At 39.4% G+C, this 24,678-nt stretch overlaps 2 protein-coding genes across 2 annotated transcripts in view; both read right to left on the reverse strand.

Moving 5' to 3' along the window:
• LOC140240587 (collagen alpha-1(XI) chain-like) overlaps positions 1-14,940 on the reverse strand; it is a 30,530-nt gene extending 15,590 nt beyond the window's left edge. The window contains exons 1-9 of the mRNA XM_072320348.1: positions 14,809-14,940; positions 13,519-13,623; positions 11,798-11,854; positions 11,311-11,367; positions 9,491-9,595; positions 6,816-6,869; positions 5,316-5,360; positions 2,458-2,523; positions 869-1,097 (exon numbers count right to left, since the gene is read on the reverse strand). Of these exons, the coding sequence (XP_072176449.1) occupies positions 869-1,097; positions 2,458-2,523; positions 5,316-5,360; positions 6,816-6,869; positions 9,491-9,595; positions 11,311-11,367; positions 11,798-11,854; positions 13,519-13,617 (712 nt within the window). The 5' untranslated portion in view covers positions 13,618-13,623; positions 14,809-14,940. The remainder of the gene's footprint in view (positions 1-868; positions 1,098-2,457; positions 2,524-5,315; positions 5,361-6,815; positions 6,870-9,490; positions 9,596-11,310; positions 11,368-11,797; positions 11,855-13,518; positions 13,624-14,808) is intronic.
• Positions 13,968-23,749, reverse strand: LOC140240588 (uncharacterized). The gene is made up of 9 exons (XM_072320349.1): positions 23,663-23,749; positions 22,885-22,992; positions 20,794-20,955; positions 19,013-19,066; positions 18,331-18,384; positions 16,958-17,068; positions 15,588-15,695; positions 14,809-14,913; positions 13,968-13,976 (listed from the first exon to the last, which is right to left on the reverse strand). Exons 1-9 carry the CDS (start codon positions 23,747-23,749, stop codon positions 13,968-13,970), a joined length of 798 nt encoding a protein of 265 aa, XP_072176450.1.
• Positions 23,750-24,678: the final 929 nt, after the last annotated feature.

The following is a 24,678-nucleotide window of genomic DNA, read 5'->3' on the forward strand; positions in this document are numbered from 1 at the left end:
CTACTGGTACCCAAAGATGTAAAGTTTGCATCATTGTCAATGATCAGATGTTACTTATTTGTTATACATGTTTAATTTCTTGTTGCAGACAATTGCTATCATACATAGCCTAGATTTAGTTCAAATCAGTGGGATGGGATAGGCAAATGTGACTGGCCGTGATTGCTGTGGATGCTGTGTCAGATTTTTAAATTGTCAAAGAAAAAAATTGTCATTGCAGTCCTGGTGCTAATGAGAAACCTTGTGGGCCATAGTAAAATGGGGTGAATGCAGCAAAACATGATGGCTCATAATAGGCCATAACAAAACTTGGAGGCGGTCCATAGTGGAAAATATTGTGTAGTCTAGCCTGACCAGATGCCCTAAGAACATCATCTGATAGCTACATAGTCACCGGGGCGAGGACTAGAACGAACAAGACTAGAATACGAAGAGGGGAAAACAGGAGGATGTCTCATCCACCCACGGTGCACAATGTTTTGTGCAAAAGGGACTGCCATGGCCGCTGGGAACATGGTGAAAACTAGTGTTACACGTTGCGTGCAACTGAAATAAAAAATCCTTATCTACCAAAACTACCAATGAATGCATGCCGGACCGTGCTATACATAAGACAAATTGCATATTTGATGTATGGAAGAAAAAATGTCATTTTAGGAAATTAGAAATGCTTGAGGTGCATCATAATGTTCTACACTGCTCTCAGCCTGGAAAGAATTTAGCAGTACACCTTTGGTTGCATCTGCCAAAAAAGTAGGAAGCCATCTGACTTCATGAGGGAAGCTCTATTGTCACATGACTGCCACGGACCAATCACAAAGCAAGAATCTTCATGAGTGGCATATCATAAAACCAATATCACACTCACCATCCATGGACTCTGGATAAGCTAGGAGGATGTCTTTGCACGAGGTTGCTGGGGATCTCTTCGTCCCCCGTGGCTTGGGAATCTCGGCAATCTCCTCCTCAATCTCCCGGACCGTCTCGGTGACATCTGCAGAGGGTGTGGGTGTGGGCGCGGCTGTGGTCGGAGGCCGTGTTGTGGTGGGTGGGAGTGTTGTGGGTGGGAGTGTTGTGGGTGGTCTGGTTGTTGGCGGCTTAGTATTGTGCAAAGGACAAATTGAAAAAAAAAAAAAAAAGCATACATACACATACACAAACACAAACATATGCTGAAGGATCTCCATAGATCAATATGGAGATGTAATGGGTGGACATTAAAGTATCAATTTCAGACTATAACAACATAAGGACTCCAAAGCATGTTACATTTACAATGATTTTAAGCCTGCAATTTTAAGCCTGCAAGTTACAAAGTGAGTGTCAAATTAAAATGCTATAAAACCAGAAACATTTGTGGCATGAAAGTTTTGCTGGTGGGAGAAGATGGCCTGTTTTTGCAGCATGACACTTTCTTGAATGGCTGACCACGACAGTGTACAGCATTGTACTGGCATTCGATACATTGTGTAGACAAAAACTTTTACATTCAATATAATTTCATGAATCCTGGCTCCTGATGATATTTATTGAAGTTTCATACACAAATAATTATGTGTTTTTTTTCAGCCAGGCCTTTTACCAGTTGTACCTTGATTCTACAAGACACTGTAAATTACAAACAGAGATAGTTATACTGGGGGTCTTAAGCATGATTAAAAAATCTAGAAATCATACTCCAAGCTTCCATATCAAGCCTTTATTTTTAGGTGTTTTTTTTCTGTCACTGAGAAAGAAATGAGATGATTTTGCAAACGTTCAAACAAAGAGACATAGTGGAATAACAATCGCAATCCAAATCTCAAGGTTGGTTTTTTTTTTTTTTTGCAAGAGTTCACACGGACAGAAATATCCCACTAATTGCTGATCCTGATTTGACAATGTATCTGCGCATGCATGAAATCTGCCAAACTTGTGTGCACGGTGTGGTTCACTGCAGTCGCTTCTCCCTTTTGTTCTTGCATGTCACAGTGGTGTGGTGCACACGCTGTTGTTGTGGCAGATGCCAGTGACGCCTCTGGAGATCAGAGGTGCGCATACTTTTTGTGATGTGCACTTTTAATGATGGGGTAAAAAATCTGAGACTATTTGCTCAAGTGTTCACATGGCCACTGCATAGGGAATTACTGCAATAATTAAGAAATAGGCACAAGGTTTCTTGGGGTTTGCATCATGATGCTGACTGCGATAATCAGTGGGAATCCTGTGTCCAAACAAGTAAAAGTCTCAAGATTTTCATCACAATGCAAATCTCAAGATTTGTATCCCGCCAATTCGTCTACATGTGAATCCCACTATTGTCATTCCTCATGAGCAAAGAGAGAGAGAGGGAGAGAGAGGGAGAGAGAGGGAGAGAGAGAAGGAGAAAGACAGACAGACAGACAGAAAGGTTTAAAGAAAAAGCAGACAGGTGAACCAAAAGAGACCCAGAGAGAGAGAGAATTATGCTCAACTCACCAGTGTGGGGGGAGGTTGGGGTGCAGGAGCAGGGGCCCCTGGGGGCCCTGGTGGTCCTGGAGGACCCTAGAAAAAACAAAACAACAACAAAAGAGCAGGGAAGAGAGAGTTACATAAACCCAACTCACAAAAAAGCCATGACAGTGATAGAAATCTTACATCTATGCAAACACCCATGAAATTGTTCTTGGAAATACAATTAGTATCTCTCTATTGCTGTACAAAACAGTTAACCTGGAGAGAAAATATGAAAGCAATTCCAAGTAATGTCGACACAGCCCCTTGATCATTTTCTCCCCGCATGCAGTTGCCAGATGTTCTGATAATGCCATTGCCTTTCCTGGGATTGTGGTTGACCATTATGACACAAACAAAGGTGCATCCTTGAAAATGTCCTTTAGATACTTCAAGTGACTGCATGCACTGCAAAATGTGTTCAGGATGTGAAAGTGGTTAAAGGACAAGTTCACCTTCATAAACATAAGGATTGAGAGAATGCAGCAACATTAGTAGAACACATCAGTGAAAGTTTGAGGAAAATCGGGCAATCGATGCAAAAGTTATGAATTTTTAAAGTTTTGGTGTTGGAACCGCTGGATGAGGGGACTACTACAGCTTGTGATGTCATATGCGTACAACAGTATAAAGAAAATGTAAAGAAAATTCAACATAATTTCACTTTTTTTTCGCATAATAAAAGAGCACTTGACTTGCCTCTTTCTAAAGGCAGGGGGAATAATATTACCCATAACATATGTCAGTAAGGAGTCAAGGGAATGTGCACTTTTTTCAAAAGATGAAATTTTGTGAAATTCTCTTTATATTTTCCTTATATTGTTGTACTCATGTGACATCATACTCTGCAGTAGTCTTTTCATCCAACGGTGACTGCACAAAAACTTCAAAAATTCATAATTTTTGAACGGATTGTCTGATTTTCCTCAAACCTCCAATGATGGGTTCTACTAATATTGCTACATTCTCTCAATCCTTATGTTTATGAAGGTGAACTTGTCCTTTAATATTCAAAACTTCTATTTTTATAAAATAGCATAGATGGTTTTTCAGAAGAATTCAAAACTACAAAACTTTTTTTATGTTGCCCATGAATTTGCAAAGGGACAGCTTAGCTGATGCAAATTGCCTTGATTAAATAAAATAAATTGAAACTGAAACTGAGGTAAAGGAGGAATCAGGTCTTGTCCCTATCAGTCTTTACATGTAATAAAGTCATTCTTTATTCTCTGAGCTCAGAAATGTTATATATTTGAAGAGTTTGTTCGCAAAAACCGATAAGTCCATTTTTGAAGATTTTAAAGTACGGACTCTGTCATAAAGTACAAAATAATACCTTTTAAATGACATATTGGTCACTACATATAAAGGTATATTTTTGAAGTTATGGTCAAAAGAAGCAAAAATTTTCTTATTATTCTCTCTATTTTTCTTGGCCTTTAATCGCAGATATCTCCATTCGGCAAATATGGACTTATCGGTTTTTGCAAACAAACACTTCATTTGGTTTCTGTGACCAAAATGTTCTCAAGTGCATCCATTTTCCAACGTTCAAATCTCTCACATAATTATGGAGTCAATTTGTCGTACTTCACTGTTTTCCGACATGCAAACGGGGACCTGGCTTCCCCTGTTTTTCAGTAAGGAGTAGCATGTGTGTGTCAGAAAGTGTAAGCCCAACTTAAACATGAAATGGAATGGCTGCATTTATGTGGCTTTGATTCAGTCACAGGAACAAATGCTGTAAAACTAGAAACATTTACGGTACGATGACATTTTGTGAATTGGAGCCATTGGCCTTTTTTACAGCATAAAACTTTCATGAATTACTGCCCATGAAAAAATTATGAGTATACTACATGTACTGGATTGTGCAACCAAAAACTTTCACATGCATTTATATTTTGTGAATCACGACTCCTCACGGTTTACAGTACAATGTAGCACTAATAACATGATGTCAAATGCTTTCACCACTGCACAGTTGCAGAAATTGTACACACTTCATAAATTCAATTATGATAAGAGTTATTACAATCTTCACGAATACGACATGAATATTATCATCCAAACATCCCGCCTTTCGCATTCTGCAAATTATTCCAAAAATAAGGTGTCAGATGAAATTGATATGCTTTCAATAATCATTCATATTCTTGGTAATACGGCATTTCAAACAGAAATACAAAAAGAGCTGGAAAAGAGGTTATGTGGAGATACATTGGTTTTTGCCATCTCTTGGCCATTCAATGTAGAAGAACTAAACAGATATTACAGCACAGATTCAAGAAACACTTGCAGTTTTTTGAGTGATGAAACTACAGTCTTCCCTCAAAGTTTTGCACATAATTTAAGAGGTCAACACAGCAACCCCTTTACAAATTTCCAGAATGGAATGAAACAATTTGGTTTACTTGTATTCCAAACAAGAAATATATTGGAATCTTTTTATTGAAAAAAAAAAATGATAGCATGTCCCTGTGAGAAGGGCAACAATTTTGCAAATTTGAGACCTAAAGCCATCAGCATGATATTTGTGCATTGACATTCTTTTGGTACAGGATGCTACACCATCATGAAAATGCTGAATTATACAGGTAAAACGGGCATTCTTTACATCTTTATTCTTATTACATCTTTATTCTCATTACAATACAAATGCTGTTTGCTTGTTTGTTTGTTTTGAAAGCTCAGGTGAACTAAACAAAGAAAATAGGTGTGAAAATTACTTCAATGTTATCCAGTAAAAAATCAATTTCTACATACTTATGTCTCCATATTTTGCAACAGTCAGATCTACCATATACATGTGCTGTAAAAGTAAAAGTGAAAGTATTACTTACTCGTACTCCTTTTTGTCCACTGTTCCCTTTGAAGCCTTTAGGACCCTGTCATTAAGACATGCAGGGACAATGATTCTTCAATTAACCCTTTGCGACCACTTTTGTGTAAAATACAACAGACATTCCCCCCAAAGAAGTTGTAGATGGTAATCATAGAGTTAAGTCAAAAGGTCACTGTGTATTTCAGTAAAATTTTACAAACAGAAGAGTGTCAATGTTCAGAATTCTCGATCTACCATTCTTCAACGTAATTTGTCAATAACATTTTATCTTGTGGTTATCAGAAATGTTGAGATGGACCACATCTAGTAGTTTCACAGAATTTCAATGCCAATTATGGAAGAAAAGAAAATAGTTCCCTCTAGAGCACATATTATGCAGATCGTGGGTTTGGTTTCTAATATCACTCCAGCCACTGCTAAATACCCTGACATCCAACCATGAGAATACTATGATACAAAAATCACTCAAAATACCACAGCGCTGACTTTTGCTTAAGATTATAACTCGGTTACAGCTCGCTATTCTGAAGGTTCGTTATTTTGAAGGCTCTTCAGTCTGAAGATTCCTAATTCCGAAGGTTCGTTTTTCCAAATTTCATTTTCGGATGAACAAATCTTCGGAATAACGAAACCTTTGGAATAAAGCCACAAATGTTCGGATTAACGAACCCTTTTTCATTTTCGGATTAACGAACCTCTAGGTAAAGAGAATTTGCGTGTTTCGGATTAACGAACCTTCGGAATATCGAACCTTTGGAATAACAAACAGCACCCTATAACTCATCTGCTTCTCTCTCAAGATATCAAATAAAAGAAAGAGATTGTATTCAAGATTAGTTGAAAAAAAAAAGAAAGTAAGAACACTGATAACACACTTTCACTGCAATCTAAAAAGTCTACTAAATTTGGTGGTAGCATAATGGATAGAAGAATCTTTTTCTCCAGAATGAAAGGCATTAAAAGAAACTAAAAAATGTGTGAAATACAATGATATGTCCCCCCCCAAAAAAAAAAAAAAAAAAAAAATCGGATTTCTGCATTGATAACATTCAAAATGATTGAACAATATGAATGCTACTTTAAGGAAGGAAAATATAACTCCTTGCCTACTTTTTGCAGAAAACCCCATTCAATTTGGTTAAGTGGTCAGAGAAACGTGGGTTGTTGTAAAGCACGTCACCAGTTTGTTTCTTCAAGTTCAGCACGTGGACGCTCTTGGAACTCTGAACAAAATGGACAAAACTTGGAGAGAAGGGATTCCCCGTATGCTCTCCAAAGATCCTCATTTCTCTCTGACCACTGAAGCAAACTGGATGGAATTTTCTGTAAGATGTAGGGAATAAATTCTAGTTTCATACTCTGCATTGCATTTTGATTGATTCACTACTTTTAAGGTTGTCATTGTAGAAATTCCAGTTGTATTTTTTTCTTTCGGGGGGGGGGGGGGGAGGGGGACATGCGGTATGGGATGAGGATGATTGGTAGACCCTATACTCACCCTTCTTCCTGGTCTCCCAGGCTTACCCCGTGGACCTTCAGTACTCACACCACCCTGCACTCAGAGTTGGGATAAGAGAAGATAGATTTACACCACAAGAAATGAAGTAACTCTTTCTGTGCCCCTGAATCAAATGTGCACTAATTTCACACACATATCCATGGTCAGATGGCTATTGCAGCACACAAAGGGTAAAAGAAATGAATTGAAAATATACCCAACTTGAATTTTTCAAACTGACTTTTTATTATTCCCTCAGTGTTATTTGTTATTGTATCCATCTTTACATAAAACCTACAAATTAACAGCTAGAAATCCAGAGAGATAAACAGGTATAATTATACATAGTAGAAAGATTAAGAGACATGGCAAAAGGGTAGAGAAGAGAGGAGAGATATACATACCAACAGAGAGGCGAGATATATATACCAACAGAGAGGAGAGATATATACCAACAGAGAGGAGAGAATACCAACAAAGAGGAGAGATACCAACAGAGAGGAGAGATATATACCAACAGAGAGGAGAGATATACACCAACAGAGAGGAGAGATATATACCAACAGAGAGGAGAGATATAAACCAACAGAGAGGAGAGATATAAACCAACAGAGAGGAGAGATATATACCAACAGAGAGGAGAGATATTATATACCAACAGAGAGGAGAGATATATTAAAACAGAGAGGAGAGATATATACCAACAGAGAGGAGAGATATATACCAACAGAGAGGAGAGATATATACCAACAGAGAGGAGAGAATACCAACAAAGAGGAGAGATACCAACAGAGAGGAGAGATATATACCAACAGAGAGGAGAGATATATACCAACAGAGAGGAGAGATATATACCAACAGAGAGGAGAGATATAAACCAACAGAGAGGAGAGATATAAACCAACAGAGAGGAGAGATATATACCAACAGAGAGGAGAGATATATACCAACCAACAGAGAGGAGAGATATATACCAACAGAGAGGAGAGAATACCAACAGAGAGGAGAGATATATACCAACACAGAGAGAGATATATACCAACAGACAGAGATATATATACCAACCGAGAGAGAGAGATATATACCAACAGAGAGGAGAGATATATACCAGCAGAGATATATATATATATATATATATATATATATATATATATATATATATATATATATATATATATATAGACAGAGACAAAGAGTATACATGTACTGACAGAGTGTGTATATATCTATCATTTTTAAGAGTTACAGCTCAGAGGGAAATGTCAACTTGTGTGACAGGTAAAAACAAACAGCAGCAAACCAGTACAAATTTGACTGATGATGACTCCTGAGAAGAAAGTTAACACCATTTGAATATTGGTTACCGGTAGTCATCTAATATGATGTCCAATTGCTACATGTATATATGTCTTGCTTCCTTGTTTAATACTCAAAGGGAACTTTCTGAACAACTCAGAACTCTGAACAAGATCCTTGTAGATACAGCTTGACATTTTTTTTTTTAACATAGAAGACATATGCTAGGAGTTATGAGACATAATTTTCAGACTAAGCTTCACGAGTGATATATAATTTGTCCAAATAAATTTTTAAAAACTCATCAAACATAATAAGTTGATTCAAAACTTGAAGAATTAAAATGAAATTGAATTGAAGACTCCAAACACATCATAGAAATAGATTTACACTGGTGTTTGTTCCTCAAGTACCATGGGCTGCTATAAGGCCATCCTTAAGTATGAGGATGGGTAGCCTTTTGCCAAGGCACTCTCTCTGTATGTTGGTGAACCAACAGGGGTGAATGAAGTAAGCTCAGCCAAGTTGGACAGCACAAGGGCCTTTTGAGATTTGATTTGCATCCTTATGTTAGCCTTTTGAATTACCAAATTTTGTTCCCTAATTCGGGGAGCAAAAGTCGGCAAATCTGCATAAGGCGAATGCATGCCACAGACCTCCACTTGTGGTCAGTCATGCATGATGCAAATGGGCTGGCAACGCCAAGATGGAGGCTGTGGGGAGCGCGCCATTCCATTGGTCGACTGAATCCTGTTAAGTACGGCTATTCAGTAGGGTTCCTGTGGTCATGAATAATAATGTGTGAAGCAGACCTCAAAAGGCCCTCGCCCTGTCACGCTTGGCTGGGCTTGCTTCGCTTGCCTTGACAAAAGGCTAGAGGATGGGTGATATGCAAGTCTAAATATTTGAGGAGTTTGAATGCAAATACAAATAAACAATCATTTTCACAATGTTTAAGTAAGATCTTCATCAAACAAAAGAAAATAAATCTTGAGATGATACTGCACTTGTAACATAATAAGAAAATATATCTGAAGATATCATTGAAATTATCACATAATATTCTAATCAGTTTCTTTGATTTTTTAGCACAGTTAATCTCAGATATTCCACCTTGATAAACAATGATATTAATAGTATGAAAGATGTTCATCATCGTGGTAGTAATTGTGATATATCAATAGTACTGAAGATGCTCATCATCATGGCAGTAACTGAAAGAAATAAAGCAAATCTTCTGTCTCACGTCGTAATAATTTTTCGTGTTTACCTTGCTTCACGAGACAGAAGATTAGCTTTATTTCTTTCAATGATATATCAGTTTCTGCATTGAAACTCTTCATTTAAAAAGAATAATGCCTTGACAGGGCCATATCTACCTTCTCTCCTTTTGGTCCGGGAGGGCCCCGCACTCCTTGGATACCTTTTGCTCCCTTTGGGCCAGCTGGTCCAGGAGGTGCAGGCCCAGGGTCGCCCCTCTCTCCCTAATGGAAGGTGGTGGTGGGGGGGGGGGGGGGTATAAAGTATGATGTAATAAAAGTAAGAAATACAGAGTCAAGACATGAACCATTTGACTTCAAGATAATAGTCATCTACACCAGAGTTAACACATTGTATATCAATATATTTAGCTAATGGCGTAAGATGAATACGCAGATACTTCTTGTGGACCTACACTCTCTGAAAGTACAATCTGATGTGTTACAACACAAAATACAGTCTGTTGTTTCTTGTCCTTAATAACATGATTCACAGCATTTCTATGGCACCATACATTTACATCAGTTTTAAGAAAATATATCCTCACTGACTAAAATTAAATATTTTATACAAGTCCCATGTGTTAATAGCAGTTTTTCTGGCATTTACAGCAAAAAGACAATTCATGGAGGATGAAAATGAGTATTTTTTGTGCTCTTCTGTGACTACTGTAGTGATATAATTGCTAATTTACATTTCATCTACTAACATGCTAGCAACAGTCGACACAAACACTTATATATGGAGTACAATTACTTCAACGGTATGGTGCAACTGTGGTTACTGTACCTTTCACAGTTATTTTTCAACATAATCAGTAATTATCACTTGGCCAGGACCGGTTTGCCCGATCTCCTTCCTCTCAGCACACAAAGGCTTTGATGGCAGCCACCACCAAAAAAGCTTAAATGCTCTAATGTCAGCCCCATACTGCCTCTTACAATATTCATCTGGTAGGCCTACAATACTTGCAACTGTCAAATGACAGACGATTTTATACTTTGGCCGTGTTGTCTCTCACAACACTCTCTCCTGGAATCAGGACATTAATTACCAGAACATATTGTGAGCTGAAAAAGACAAGGGTGTTAAAGTGCCAATAAAGCCATAGGTTATGGAATCCTTAATGCCCTTACCTTACTAAACTCAGGGACAGATCCAGGAATTCTGTAAAGGGGGGGGGGGGGGGGGGGGCGCAACTAATATTTCTGGTGCCACTTCCGGGTTTCATTTCATTTTTTTCTTTTTATTTCTTTTGCTTTTAACAAAAAATAAAGGGGGGGGGGGGCTTGCACCAGTTGCGCCCCCTCTGGATCCGCCACTGCTAAACTGACAATATGGCATGCAAAGATATTCACATACTTTTATTTTTGTGTTAGCTTCTGGTTGCACGAAATCCGCGAAAATTTTCACACCGTAAAAATTTCCAGTATTTCTAGTATTTAGTTCATTGCATGTATGCTTTAACCCTATTTTAACTGGGCTATTTGAGACCAAGTTTTTACTGGGGGGGTCAATTTGACTTCAGATCTCGGCCGATCTCTTTGCGCGTTGCCGAATCGTGGTGCGAAATGTCGGGGGGGGGGGGGGTCAATTTGACCCCCGAGTTAAAATAGGGTTAAGAGTATACAGCTGTATGCCCTATGTTATTTATCATAATGGTGCATCTTCATTTGTCGGAGCTCTCTTATCTCTGTGATGTGATTGTCCCACTGCAGAAACATTCAAGAGGAGATGATGCACAGAGTGTATCAGTCTTTGCAGGGGCGGATCCAGGAATTCCGTAAAGAGGAGGTGTCTTTACCAAATTAAGGGGGGCATGCCCCCATTTTTTTCTTTTTTATTTCTTCTGTTTTCACAAGAAATAAAGAGGTGGCGTGTGCTCAGTGCGCCCCCCTCTGGATCCGCCACTGCTTTATTAGGCTCAAGCTAAACTCACCTTCTGCCTCCCGGGGCGACCTGGGCGCCCTTGTAGGCCCGGTGGTCCAGGGGGACCCTGTGAAAACAGAAGTCAATCACGGAAAATGATTTAGCAAATATCATTCTTGCACTTTAACTCTTACTGTGCTTTCTTTGAAACACTGGCAGCTCTGCAATTGTGTTATGCAGAAATTGGGTTTTACAGAACTCTCCTTATTACTTGAATCACTGTGATATCTTTCGGGCTGTTGTACAGGTATCTGTATCCGAGTGGCTATTGTTACATGCTTCAAGGTCATTACAATAATCACTCTTTTTTTTTTGTCAAGGGGTAAGTACAAATGTATGGCTATAACATTGGCAAGGTACATCTTGATGAACAGGCACAAACAAGTATTTGATCTAAACCTCTTCCTAAAAGACTCAATGTTCACAAAGGCATATGATACTTTAGGGATATGAAATGTGTTTTACAATGCATTAATTATGTGTGGGCCTGGACTTACTGGTGGTCCTGGAATTGTTCCTGGTGGACCTGGCCTGCCTTGTGCACCACGTGGTCCCTGATATGAAGGCACGAGAATGAAAAGAAAAATTTATATAAAAGATATCTGCTTGAGCAGTCATATAATAACTGCCAAAATAAATCATTCTTATTACCTCAACAGGCACTGTTTCAAGAATTAGAATTATACAGTGATATATTGCCTCAGTTTCATTACATTTGTGATTGAATGTGCAGTGTATAATGCAAAGGATCTCAGACTTAGGTGCAGTACAATGGGTTGCCTAACTCATATATAAACATATGTAATCATGATTCCTGAATCTTAATCGATTCCATACTGAATTCTGAAATGTCCATAGACTCAATACGCAGGTCACGAGGTTCCTGTATGGAACAGTATAATTCAGAGGAAATGAAAAACAGAGAGATAGCAAATGGCATTTACTGAAACAAAGAGACATTTGCATGCTAACCTGTTCATCTGGTCACATTTCTACTTAACCCTAACTAGGCCGGGGGGGGGGGGGGGTGGCCTGTGAGGCCCCCCCTCGACGTTCCGCGTGATGTATCGCTAACGCGAAAAGCTATCGCCACGATGTTTCATGACTTTTTTCTTTTGAGTCTCCCGCATTTTTTGACAATAAATTTGCAATGCCCGGGTGTGCGGTTCCAAAGTTGTGCATAAATACGTATGTGCATGTCAGACTAAAAATTACTCAAAAACGTGAATTCGTGTACAATTTCAATGCAAACTGTGCTTACAGGTAAATTTCATAAAAGCATGATTATTTTGGGGTTTTATTGATTATTGTACTCAATTAATAACATATTTTCTTGTTCGGAACAATGTCGCAGACAAGTTTCATTGAAAAAACAATGAGAAACATAAAGTCGAAAAAACAAGGAAATACATAAGAAATTAAAAAAACAATAGAATACTTCAGAAATTTTTTCTGATGGCACAATTTTTTTCTCTTATATTTGCTCAGGACACTAAAAAGAATTTTTACACTAAAAATGTGACCATTTTGAGCTTTATTTAGTGATTTATACCAAATTGTCTGAATTCATGCATCTTTATGCATAAATTAGCATAATTAGCATGAATGATAATTTTGTTAAAAATCGAACTTCGTGGTACTTTAGATTATGTCATAGGCAATGTGTGTGCCAGTTTTCGTCACGATTGCGCGGTCGACGGCTGAGATCTGGGGGGGGGGGGCCTGGGAGCCCCCTCCAGATCTCAGCCGTCGATTTGTCGATTATCAATAATCAATTATTTATTTATTTTTTCGATAATCAATTATTTAATATATATATTTTTTTTTGTGTGTGTGTGTAATTTCCACGATCAGGTATGACATGGGACTATTCACTTCCAGCATACCCTTTTTGGCTAATATTTCTTCTTGTTGCTACCCAAATGAAATTGTGGTATTACAGTGCTACTTCACAAATTTCTAATACATACATGTATGTCTAAATTTCAGCAAAAATCAACAGTTCTGCAAGCTCAAGAGAACTACATGTTCACCTAAAGTTAAGGGGCATAAGAAAACCTCTGGTACTCTTTAGAATAATTTCATCTGAATTTTATCCAGAATTAAATAGAAACTCTCAAAACTTTTCAGCTTTATACAGATCTATTTCTCAAGAGTAATGGACTGAAATCATTGCTGGGTGGGGGGGGGGGCAGGGAAACCCTCAAACTCTACTAACTATGGGGCCTCTTTCTCCACGCTCTCCCCTTCGGCCCCTGGATCCAGGAACAGCTGGTCCGGGAGGTCCCTGTGGCCCTTTTCCTCCCCTTGGTCCCATGTTTCCCTAGTGCAGAGAAAGAAAGAAAGAAAGAAAGAAAGAAACAAACTTGATTGATTAGTAATGCAGCTATTTAATTGTTAGGCAAGGGAACAACCATGATCGAATTATACTATTGTAAGACAGGTCCATAACTCACAAACTGTTAGGATCATCAAGGTGCCAGAAGAATGATTTACAATTTTTTTTTCTGCAACTGGGAAAATGTTGTTTCTGTGAGTGTGGTCTCGGTGTAACAGAAATAGTTTACACGAAGTATCAAATTCTCTCTTCCATGAATAGTCTGCCACATATCAGCGACTGTCAACCACGGGGTCTGTTTCATATTTATCACTTTCGACCATACAGTCTCAGAATATCTGTTGGCAATGACATGTGAATCCTTCTTAGAATTCTAATTCCTTGTGGCATCTGTCCAATACTTATGAAAATAAATTGGATGCCTTTGTGACCCTTGTAGAATCAATTCTACATCATATGATATGGACTGGAATATGATTTCATAATCACAGCATTTTTTTTTTCAGTTTTGTTTTTCTCAGATAACCTTGGACTACAGCAACCCTAATGAGTAAAAACTTTCACATCAGCCTTTGAATGGATTTTGACCACAAAGCATAAAGATTTCTAATGTGGAATATCACATCACACTTGGTCCCTAACCCTTGTAGGTCCAGACAAAGTAACACCAAGGACGCCTTTGAGTGCTCGTAAGTGAACCAAATCAAACTGAACCAAAGCCAACCATACAGTGCTGTGCCATATTTTTGGAGCATTTGAGCACTCTGTCGAGAAAGCATACCTCATGAGTTATTTTTAGAGGGGTCACCTATTTTGTAGCAAGAGGGTCATTCACCTGGTGCTTAAACAATGTACAGATGTCCCAAACAAAGAGAAAGAGCTCTTTGCATTATGACATATGTCTATGATACGCGCATTATTCACATGCAAACTTGTGGTACATTTCTGGTACTCTTTTGGAGCACATTGGGAAGTGGTCCACTTTTGGTTTGGTACACTTTAGGAGCGTTTGAGCACTCCTCTGGCGCTGGTTCAGTACGGTTCGGTTCGCATTAGGAGAGCGCTCGAACGCACCCAATGTTGATAAAGATGACTTTAACAGATGACCAGACAGGTCAAATGGCAAAGACATTATTTGATACAGCAGGAGGACAATAATACTTAACCCACCTTCTCTCCTTTGAGTCCATCAATTCCAGGTGTCCCATCTCTTCCATCCTCTCCATGGCTAGCATTCCCTCTTGGACCACGTGAGCCACGCGGTCCCTGAAGGCCCTTTGGGGTAGAAAGTCAGAGAAATGAAAAAGTAAGCAAAACTATATGCCCTCAGCGCAAGAAAAATAGAGATGCAGACAGATAGTTAGATAGACAGATATATAGATATACAGATAGATAGACATAGACAGAGATAGATAGATAGATAAATAGATAGATAGATAGATATAGATAGACAGATAGATGGACAGATAGATAGATAGATAGAGAGATAGATAGATAGATAGATAGATAGATAGATAGAGAGATAGATAGATAGATAGAGAGATAGATAAATAGATAGATAGATAGATAGATAGATAGACAGATAGATAGATATACATAGATAGAGATAGAGATAGACAGATAGAGATAGATACATAAATAGATATATACAGATAGATAGATATTAGATAGAATGAGAGATAGAGATAGATAAAGAGATGGAGAGAGAGAGAGATAAAGATAGATAGATAGACATAAATAAAGACACATAGAGATAAAAAGACAGAGATAGAGAGACAGAGAGGAGAGACTGCAGATATTAATTGCCTGCTTCATCTCACTGAAAGCATATCAAAATTAATTTGAGTTCTTTGCTTTTTTGACACACAGTCATAGCTGAATAGAATGATAAAACTAAAGTGGAAGACCATACAAGACAGAAATACTTGTGTGAAAAAGGTTTTACTTACAATTTCTCCTTTGTCACCTTTCGCTCCGTCAAAGCCCACCTGTCCCTTGTCACCCTTGACTCCGGGGGTCCCCTTTTGCCCCCGACGACCTCGAAAGCCTCGCAGTCCCTGCCTCCAGAAAATAAGATCACTTTGCCTTAAGTTGTCTAGATTGAATACTTTGGGTAAGATTGCAGAAAGGATTTTGGCAATTAAAGCCCACCGCACACTACACAATCCTACCAGTCGCACAACTCTGCTTGAGGCAAGTCAGGTCATAAGACCAGTCATGGGACTGAACAATGCACACTATGCCATCTGACTACACAGCTGGGCTTACGACTGTACTGGAGTCAATACTGTGGCATGATTTGCTAAAAGTCCATGACCCATTGTGAAAATTTGACTTAACTGTCACATCTCCATGACTGGCACTGCGACCCAGTCGCACTACTGGAACCTGGCAAGGCTGGTGATATCACACTTCCAGTCTTTAGGTCATACAATCAGTGAATTGTGGCAAAGTCGTGTAGTGTGCGATGGCTTTTAAAATAACAAAACGCAAAGAAATGGTGCACCTTGTAGAACAGGGTAGGGGATGTGATCCTTTTAATTACACTCTTGAAAAGTGACCAGCCTCTGCAAAAAGGTCTGCTCACTGTAGTCATTGTAAGAAAGCTAGTAGATGGTCATCACATCAGATGAGAGTCAATCCACATAAGCTCTGGCATTAGTGCCAAAGAGGGTCTTGCAAATCTCCCCATATTTCTTAGCTTATGCCTTATTTGCACTGCATACATTAGCTACCAGCAGCGGGCAGCCAAATTGCTACCAACCGGCAGATATCGATTCCAAAAAGTTTATGAATGCACTCTTTGCATTTGAAGCCAATGGAAGAATGTCAACTGTGTTAGTTAAAATAACTAAATTGTTCAGTAACTTAAATGTTCAGCAGGAGTAGAGCAGCACACGACTAGAAAGATAATCACAGATTTGAAAAGTCCTCGTGCTGACACACTGTTCACGCATGACTGTTGGTGCTCACAATACCGTGAGTAAAAATTTCTTCAGTATTTGACTTAAACTGCAGTAAGATCAGGACTCTGGAGTTTTGATGCTATAGGCATTTTACTTCATGAACACTGAAAGCTAACTTTGACAAAAATGCCCAATATTTGATGCAATAAATACATGCAATAAAGGCATCATCACTTAACTACTCTCATACCAAACATTAATTTGTTTTCATATGTGGCGCTGCACATACGCAGAGTTCGAGTGTTTAACGGAGAACCTGACATTTCGTTCTCATTCTTTTCTACTTCCTATCCAATATCTTTCTCACTCTGATTCCCAAATAGCTCCCAATAAAGCCTTCACATAATACTAACCAATAAGCCCCTTGTCCCTCGTCGCCCTGGGTAACCGATAGCTCCAGTCCACCCCTGTCTGCCCTTGTCACCCTTCTCCCCTTTCTCTCCCTTGCCACCTCTCTTCCTGCCCTGCACACAGAATTGATATAAAGGGTCAAAGATTAGCATGAAATTGACAAAAAAGGTCAAAGGTTAGCACAGAATTGATAAAAAAAGGTAAAAGGTTTGCAAAGAATCGATAAGAAAGGTCGAAGGTTAACATGGAATTGATAAAAAGGTCAAAGGTCAAAATCAGGGGGTTGAACCAAGAATATAAACTTATTTTTCACATGACCACAGACTTTCAAGCATTACAATGCACAGAAAGAAAAAAAAAACAAAAACAAAAACAGGACACACAACTTTTACCACAGACTTATGTATTCTGTATTAAAAAGGCATAATCTTCCATATTTCAGTTATCTACTTATCTTCATATTTATAAGTTTACTTGCATACATGCACATTTACACTGCTTTCCATTATACTAATACTTGTACACCTATATAATTCATGTTTACGTCCATGTTCACACACAAGCATACAAACACAAAAACAAAGGGAAATGTAGCAAAGACATTACAGAAAATAGAGAAACAGAATGCATTCAAACAAACATACGCTACTGAAATTGATAGCTTACACACATTACCTTGGTAATCCCTTCTGCACAGGTTCATACAGTATATGGATGAGAGCCATGACATTTGTAAAGCAACATGAACCCAATATTCATACATGTGGCTAATTTTAGGATGACGCAAAATCTTACCCTCATACCAAGCCTTTAAATCTTGCCTGAAGGTAAATAAAGAAACAGAGTACAGGATTGTAAAATCACAAAAAAAAAACCCCTAACTACCTAGTCATTTCGGCAAATAAAGATTTGAGCTGTAACTCTCTATTTTTTTGGTGAATGGTTATGGTTATCTTCTGTTATCATTATGTATGAAAATATCATGCTACTCTCTTTTTCCCCTTTTCTATGATTATTTTCATTATATTGTAGTTCTATGTTTGCATTATATAACTGTTTTCTTGATTGTTGTCATATGATTAATTTATCAATAAATGAACAGTATGTTTGCAAAAACCGATAAGTCCATATTTGCCAAATGGAGATATTTGCGATTAAAGGTCAAGAAAAATAATTAGAATAATAAGAAAATTTTTGCTTCTTTTGACCATAACTTCAAAAATGTACCTTTACATGTAGTGACCAATATATCATTTAAAAGGTATTATTTTGTACTTTATGACAGAGACCGTACTTCAAAATCTCCAAAAATGGACTTATCGGTTTTTGCAAACAAATTCTTCAAATACTGAATTATTTAAAAAAAAAATCTTACCCTTAGTCCCAGAGCACCTGGTCTTCCCGGGGCTCCAATATCTCCTGTATCTCCCTGAGTAAAAAAGATAATCAACAAGACTTCTATTAGTATATTGTACTCTACAATTCAAAAGTATACGAAATGCAAAAGACACATTCATACACATATATGCACACACAAATGGACCAGTGAATGACTAATAAATATAACAACAGCTATCAAAGTTGTTGGAATCTCTTTTTATGCTTCTCAAAATGTTTCTCAAAATGCTAATTTCTGCAGCGGATCTCTATGTCATAATCTCTCGAACTTTGCCTACTGTAAACACAGAAGTTTTCACAGTACACTAATTTTCACGTATTTTGTGCTACTTCTGGCTAGCATGAGTTCTAACGAAAATATCTTCACAATTTTCTCTGCACATTTTGAATGGGTTGACAATTGCGCAGAGTGAATTCAACACCCAAGAATATGTTTTTGAGTCACTCAGCGCGAAAAATTAATCACGCAAAAATATCAACGTTTACAGTGTGTTCCATCTAAAAATCATGACACCTGTGTCAAATACCAAGTTCAATTGACACACTGCCAAAAGGTCCCTTGTCCCCATGGCAACAACAATCACAAGATTGGAACAAGGAGCAGACAGACGAGCATCTGGGGCTTTATTACAAGCACACAAAGTGCATTAACCTTTTACCTTGTAACCATCTGGTCCCGATGCCCCTTTGGTTCCTGGGTCTCCTACTTCTCCCTTTATGACATCATCAACAGCAAGAGTGAGAAGAGAGAGTGGCATCAACTCCACCAGGGTGGAAATGGATTAGAAACCAAAAAAAAAAAAAAACCCAAAAACATACAAAGTATTTTAACAGTTCCATTAGACATCTAATGTTGTTCTTTTACTATCTGACTGGTCTAACATGAGACCTGGAATTCAGAAATTTACATCATCAATTGAATAATTGTTACACAATTATGCACCATTATTACACCATTACACAATTCTTTCAGTCCAGCAGCCAATCTGTTTATTTCACAGGTCTAAATATATCCAATATTGAAGCAGATTTTACCATTTTAAACACCTGAAAAATTTATAATGGTCCATTAAAATTTGACGGATTTAAATGGGCCTAATGGTATCTAATAGTGAAGCACACTACACCATTAGAAACCATCAGACAGTTTCTTATAGTCCAGTCACAAAAGAAAAGTCATTTCAAAATGATTCTGCAGCTGGAAGTTGTCAAGTATATGCAAGTCTCAAAAGGGATCCCATGTAGTGTTCTGTGTTACATTAAAGGCCAGTAACTGATCAGTGGGAATCAGTGGGAATCAGTGGGAATGCTGGGGGATGATTGTTCCAATCCTTGTGGGATTCATTTAAGAGTACATTATATATCTAACGTTGTGTGAAAATTATTTGCTTCAGAATGGTCTCATATTCACGTAATGTGCAGTGTAATGTTTCCAGGTTAACACGTTTGTACAGTGACGGGGCGATCGTTAATGATCTGTACAAGCATATATGCTAACCTGGAAACATTAAACTGCACATTACTTGAATATGAGACCATTCTGAAGCAAATAATTTTCACACAACAATAGATATATAATGTACTCTTGAATGAATCCCACAAGGATTGGAACAATCATCCCCCAGCATTCCCACTGATCAGTTACTAGCCATCCCCTTTAAGCAAGCCTTCCAAAATAATGAGATGCATCCTTTCTAACACAGTAACTAAAGCTGTAATGACATAGTATTAAGGATATATCAACAAACTGAGCAGAAGAGGGGTGACCTCATTCATATCATAACTTTTGGGGTGATTTTGCAGCCGAAATTACCACCATGTCTAGACCAAATTGGCAACTCTGCATTCTTTTGAATCTCATAAATTGAAAAAAAATGATTTGATGAAACTGGTGAAATTTGTTAGATTTGCATAAAGCAAGAAAAAAAAAAAGGTCCAAAAAGTGACAACTTGAGAGAGCAGCATGAATTGTAATAAATGGACTTAAATGTGTTACCAATCTAAGGATCAGCTTATAAACTTTGTGATTTGGAGATAATTTTACATGTTGTCAGGTTTTTTTTTTGGCATATTCTGAAATGCTAGCACAAACTGATAAAAATCATGCTAACAAGGTACAGAATGAAACACAGAAATGCTGGTTTCTCACTTGAGGAGTCAAATCAATGAAGCGAAAGAAGTGAGTAAGATAATGTATAAGCTGTTATTTTCACGTACAGATATTTTTGCGAGATGTTGTTTTCGCAATGTGACACCGAGGATATTGTAAGTGCACTATTAGCCTAGTGTACGGCAACATTTTTGCATGTTGTTAAAATTCGCGGTCCAGCCGTGATTGGCGAAATTCGCGAAAATTAAACCCTCGCGAAAATAACAGCGTATACAGTAGATAGATAGAGAGAGAGAGAGAGAGAGAGAGAAAGAGTGGTTGTCTACTCACGGGAGTCCCCTTCTCTCCTTTGGGTCCTTGCTCTCCTTGTTCACCCTCGCTCCCTCCTATTCCCATATCACCCTTGGGGCCCTCTGGTCCAGGGGGCCCAGGATAGCCTGGGGGACCTTGTGGCCCAGGGTAGCCCTCATAGCCCTCTGGCCCCGTCCTGCCCTTCACAAATGCAAACATCGGACATATGCATAACAATGCGGAAAACAACAGTCAGTATTCATTATGACACAATCATCTTTAATACTTGGGTCAACTCCATTATTATGACCATACTACTGGAGGAAGAATACAATAATAACAATGATGACAAAAAAGAAGGAGAAGAAAAAGACAACTAAGACTTAGAAGAACAAGGAGGAGAAAGAGGAGGAGGAGGAGGAGGAGGAGGAGGGGGAGGAGGGGGAGGAGGAGGAGAAGGAGGAGGAGGGGGAGGGGGAGGAGGGGGAGGAGGAGGAGGGGGAGGAGGAGGAGGGGGAGGAGGGGGAGGAGGAGGAGGAGGGGGAGGAGGGGAAGAGGAGGAGAAGGAGGGGAGGAAGGGGAGGAGGGGGAGGAGGAGGAGGAGGAGGAGGAGGGGGAGGAGGAGGAGGAGGAGGGGGAGGAGGGGAGGAGGGGGAGGAGGGGGAGGAGGAGGAGGAGGAGGAGGAGGAGGAGGAGAGGGAGGAGGAGGAGGAGGGGGAGGAGGAGGAGAAGGAAGAGGAGGGGGAGGAGGAGGAGGAGGAGGGGGAGGAGAAGGAGGAGGAGGGGGAGGAGGAGGAGGAGGAGGGGGAGGAGGAGGGGGAGGAGGAGGAGGAGGAGGAGGAGGGGGGGAGGAGGAGGAGGAGGAGGAGGAGGAGGGGGGGGGAGGTGGAGGAGGAGGAGGAGGAGGACGAGGAGGAGGAGGAGGGGGAGGAGGAGGAGGAGGAGGAGGAGGAGGGGGAGGAGGGGGAGGAGGAGGAGGAGGAGGAGGAGGAGGAGGAGGGGGAGGAGGAGGAGGAGGAGGGGGAGGAGGGGGAGGAGGGGGAGGAGGGGGAGGAGGGGGAGGAGGGGGAGGAGGGGGAGGAGGGGGAGGAGGGGGAGGAGGGGGAGGAGGGGGAGGAGGAGGAGGAGGAGGAGGAGGAGGAGGAGGAGAGGGAGGAGGAGGAGGAGGGGAGGAGGAGGAGAAGGAAGAGGAGGGGGAGGAGGAGGAGGAGGGGGGGAGGAGAAGGAGGAGGAGGGGGAGGAGGAGGGCGAGGAGGAGGAGGAGGAGGAGGAGGAGGGGGGGAGGAGGAGGAGGAGGAGGAGGAGGAGGGGGGGGGGAGGTGGAGGAGGAGGAGGAGGAGGAGGGGGAGGAGGAGGAGGGGGAGGAGGAGGAGGAGGAGGAGGGGGAGGAGGAAGAGAAAGAATCACATGATGGGGATGACAAACAGAACACAATCTTCAGTGGGACCAACAAATTGTGACATATGATGTGACACATTAAACAAGCTGTGTGCTTTTATTCTGCATTGGTCATTATGTCTTTTATTAATGTAGCAGCGTGTCAAACATTCTTGAAAGGTTAGATAAATGTATAATTATAAGAGAAAGCACACATACCACATGTGCAAATAATGCTATGCAACCACTGAAACACCATTAAAAGTCCTCTTTGTTTTTGTTATTTTTCTTGTAGAGGCATGATGTTTGTCGAAAGATTGTAGCAAATAATATCAACAAAGAAAGTGAAGAGTGTGCAAAGAATTTTCAAGAAATGATAAATGGATAGGGGAATTCAAAACAAATCTGATCACAATACTCTACAAAAAAGGGTTGTAGAAAAACTGCTGAAAACACACTTTCCCATTCATTTTATGATCCCACACTTTATAAGCATAATGTAGAAGAAGAAAAGCTCTTTCAGAAAATATGAAAACTTAAGATTGACTTGATTGACCATTTCACCTTTTTTGAGTTCTCGAATAAAATCAAGGGATGCGACTTTTTGTTGGGTTTGTGATGCACGGTCACATATAAACTGTCATCTAATAATGAATAGAAAACACAGATGACACACATGGATGCATATCTTTTTTCCATCTTCTTCCTACATTGTATGCACATCATGAAGACAAATGAATGAAGATATTTCACCTTAGGTCCCGGTGGTCCTTCCGGTCCGTAGGGGCCTGGGTACCCCTGAAAGCCCTTCTTCCCCATTGGTCCTGGGGCACCAATTTCTCCCCTAGGCCCTCTCAACCCCTGCAAATATATCATTGTAGCCAATACCAAGTGATATATTAGACTCTCATTCTTCATGAGAAATGTGAGAAGAGTGGGATGCATGGTGGGCCAGTGGATTTGGCTCTGGACTGTAAATACGCTCATTTACACACGTTGAAAATCACAATTCAAATCAGGTTTATTTGCCCTCTGGTTCACACGTACAAAATCATAATCTATATCACACTCAGTACACAAAGAAAAATTGCACTGGTTTGCATAAGGCCAAACTGTGCATGGGTGAGTCTCAGAGTTTGACCTGACTTTGACCTGACTGTCCAGCACACCTTGCATTTTGGGATATAAAAAAATGGTGCAATTTTGCACAGCATCCATACACACTTTGCACCACAAATAATCGTGACAATTCAGAAAAAAACACAACTATTTCAGAAACGTCCCACTTTTAGCGGTGGATCGTAATTTGAATCTTAATAATAGTTGTGATTATTACATCTGCACATACAAACAGAACTGTTTTTGCATCTACTCTGCATCTACAAAATAAAATTCATTTTGTTGAGAAATGTTTATCTTGACTATAGTGACGTCTGAATGCATAACCTTCTCAACAAGTTAACAAATGAATGCGAAGATATAATAAGACAACACTCTCAACACTTCACAGCATGGTGGTAGATGTACCTACCCTGGGGCCCCTTTCGCCCATTTCTCCCACTGGCCCAATGGGTCCTAAATTCCCCTTCTCCCCCTTCTCCCCTGGCTCGCCCCGCATACCCCTCAAGCCAAGAAGACCCTGAGACAAGGAGAAATCACAAAGGAAATGTTACCTCAACTCTTATTGCAGACACTTTGCTCATCTAGAAGAAAAAGTTTCACATAGAAAGGATTCATCATGTAAAAAAAAAGCCTCACATAAAACAAAACAGGTTATCGAGCTCTGTCATTCCAGCCAATGACTCATATTTGATTCATATACAAAATTGATTTTTTTTAATAAGAATTTAATTTTAAAGTTTGTTATTCTCTGTGACTGAATTCTCATTTTTAGAATTATTCCCCTCACATCAAAGCTACTAGTTTGTAGGATGAATATAAAGTACTTTTTTACATCGATCCATCCCAGCAGCAAGAAATAGATCTACAAAAAGACAACAGAAACACATCAGATAGTTATGGTAAGGCCAGAAACATTTGTGGCATGACACTTTTTCAAATTGGAGCCAATAGCCTTCTTTCACAGCATGAAACTTTCACAAATCGCCACTGGAATTTACTGGAAGGGTGTTTCTCTCCTGAAGCACTAACAGACAGATGGTCTTAAAAAGTTTAACTGAAAAAAAAAAAAAAAAAAAAAAAAAAAAAAAACAGATGCACAAACAACATACAAAACAGAACTGCTCAGAATCAAATGGACAGATTTTTGTATACACATCCATGCTTTAACATGTGTTAAAAAAAACAAAAACCACAATCAAGAATTCCTATTCAGAAAATATCGCTATTTTAAAATGGCACTTTATATGGTGGTGGTATATATATATATGAATGTTCTTAACATTATCACTTATTACCCCCTAATTACTCTTTCTTATATTTGCTGGCAAAGACAATAGATAGGAAAGAAGTAAGGGAGACATATCACCCTTCCACCAGATCTGCCAACCAGACCCAGGGTACCATTGCCCCCGTACGTGCCCTTGG

Source organism: Diadema setosum, chromosome 17, assembly GCF_964275005.1.
Source record: "Diadema setosum chromosome 17, eeDiaSeto1, whole genome shotgun sequence".
NCBI classification, from domain to species: domain Eukaryota; kingdom Metazoa; phylum Echinodermata; class Echinoidea; order Diadematoida; family Diadematidae; genus Diadema; species Diadema setosum.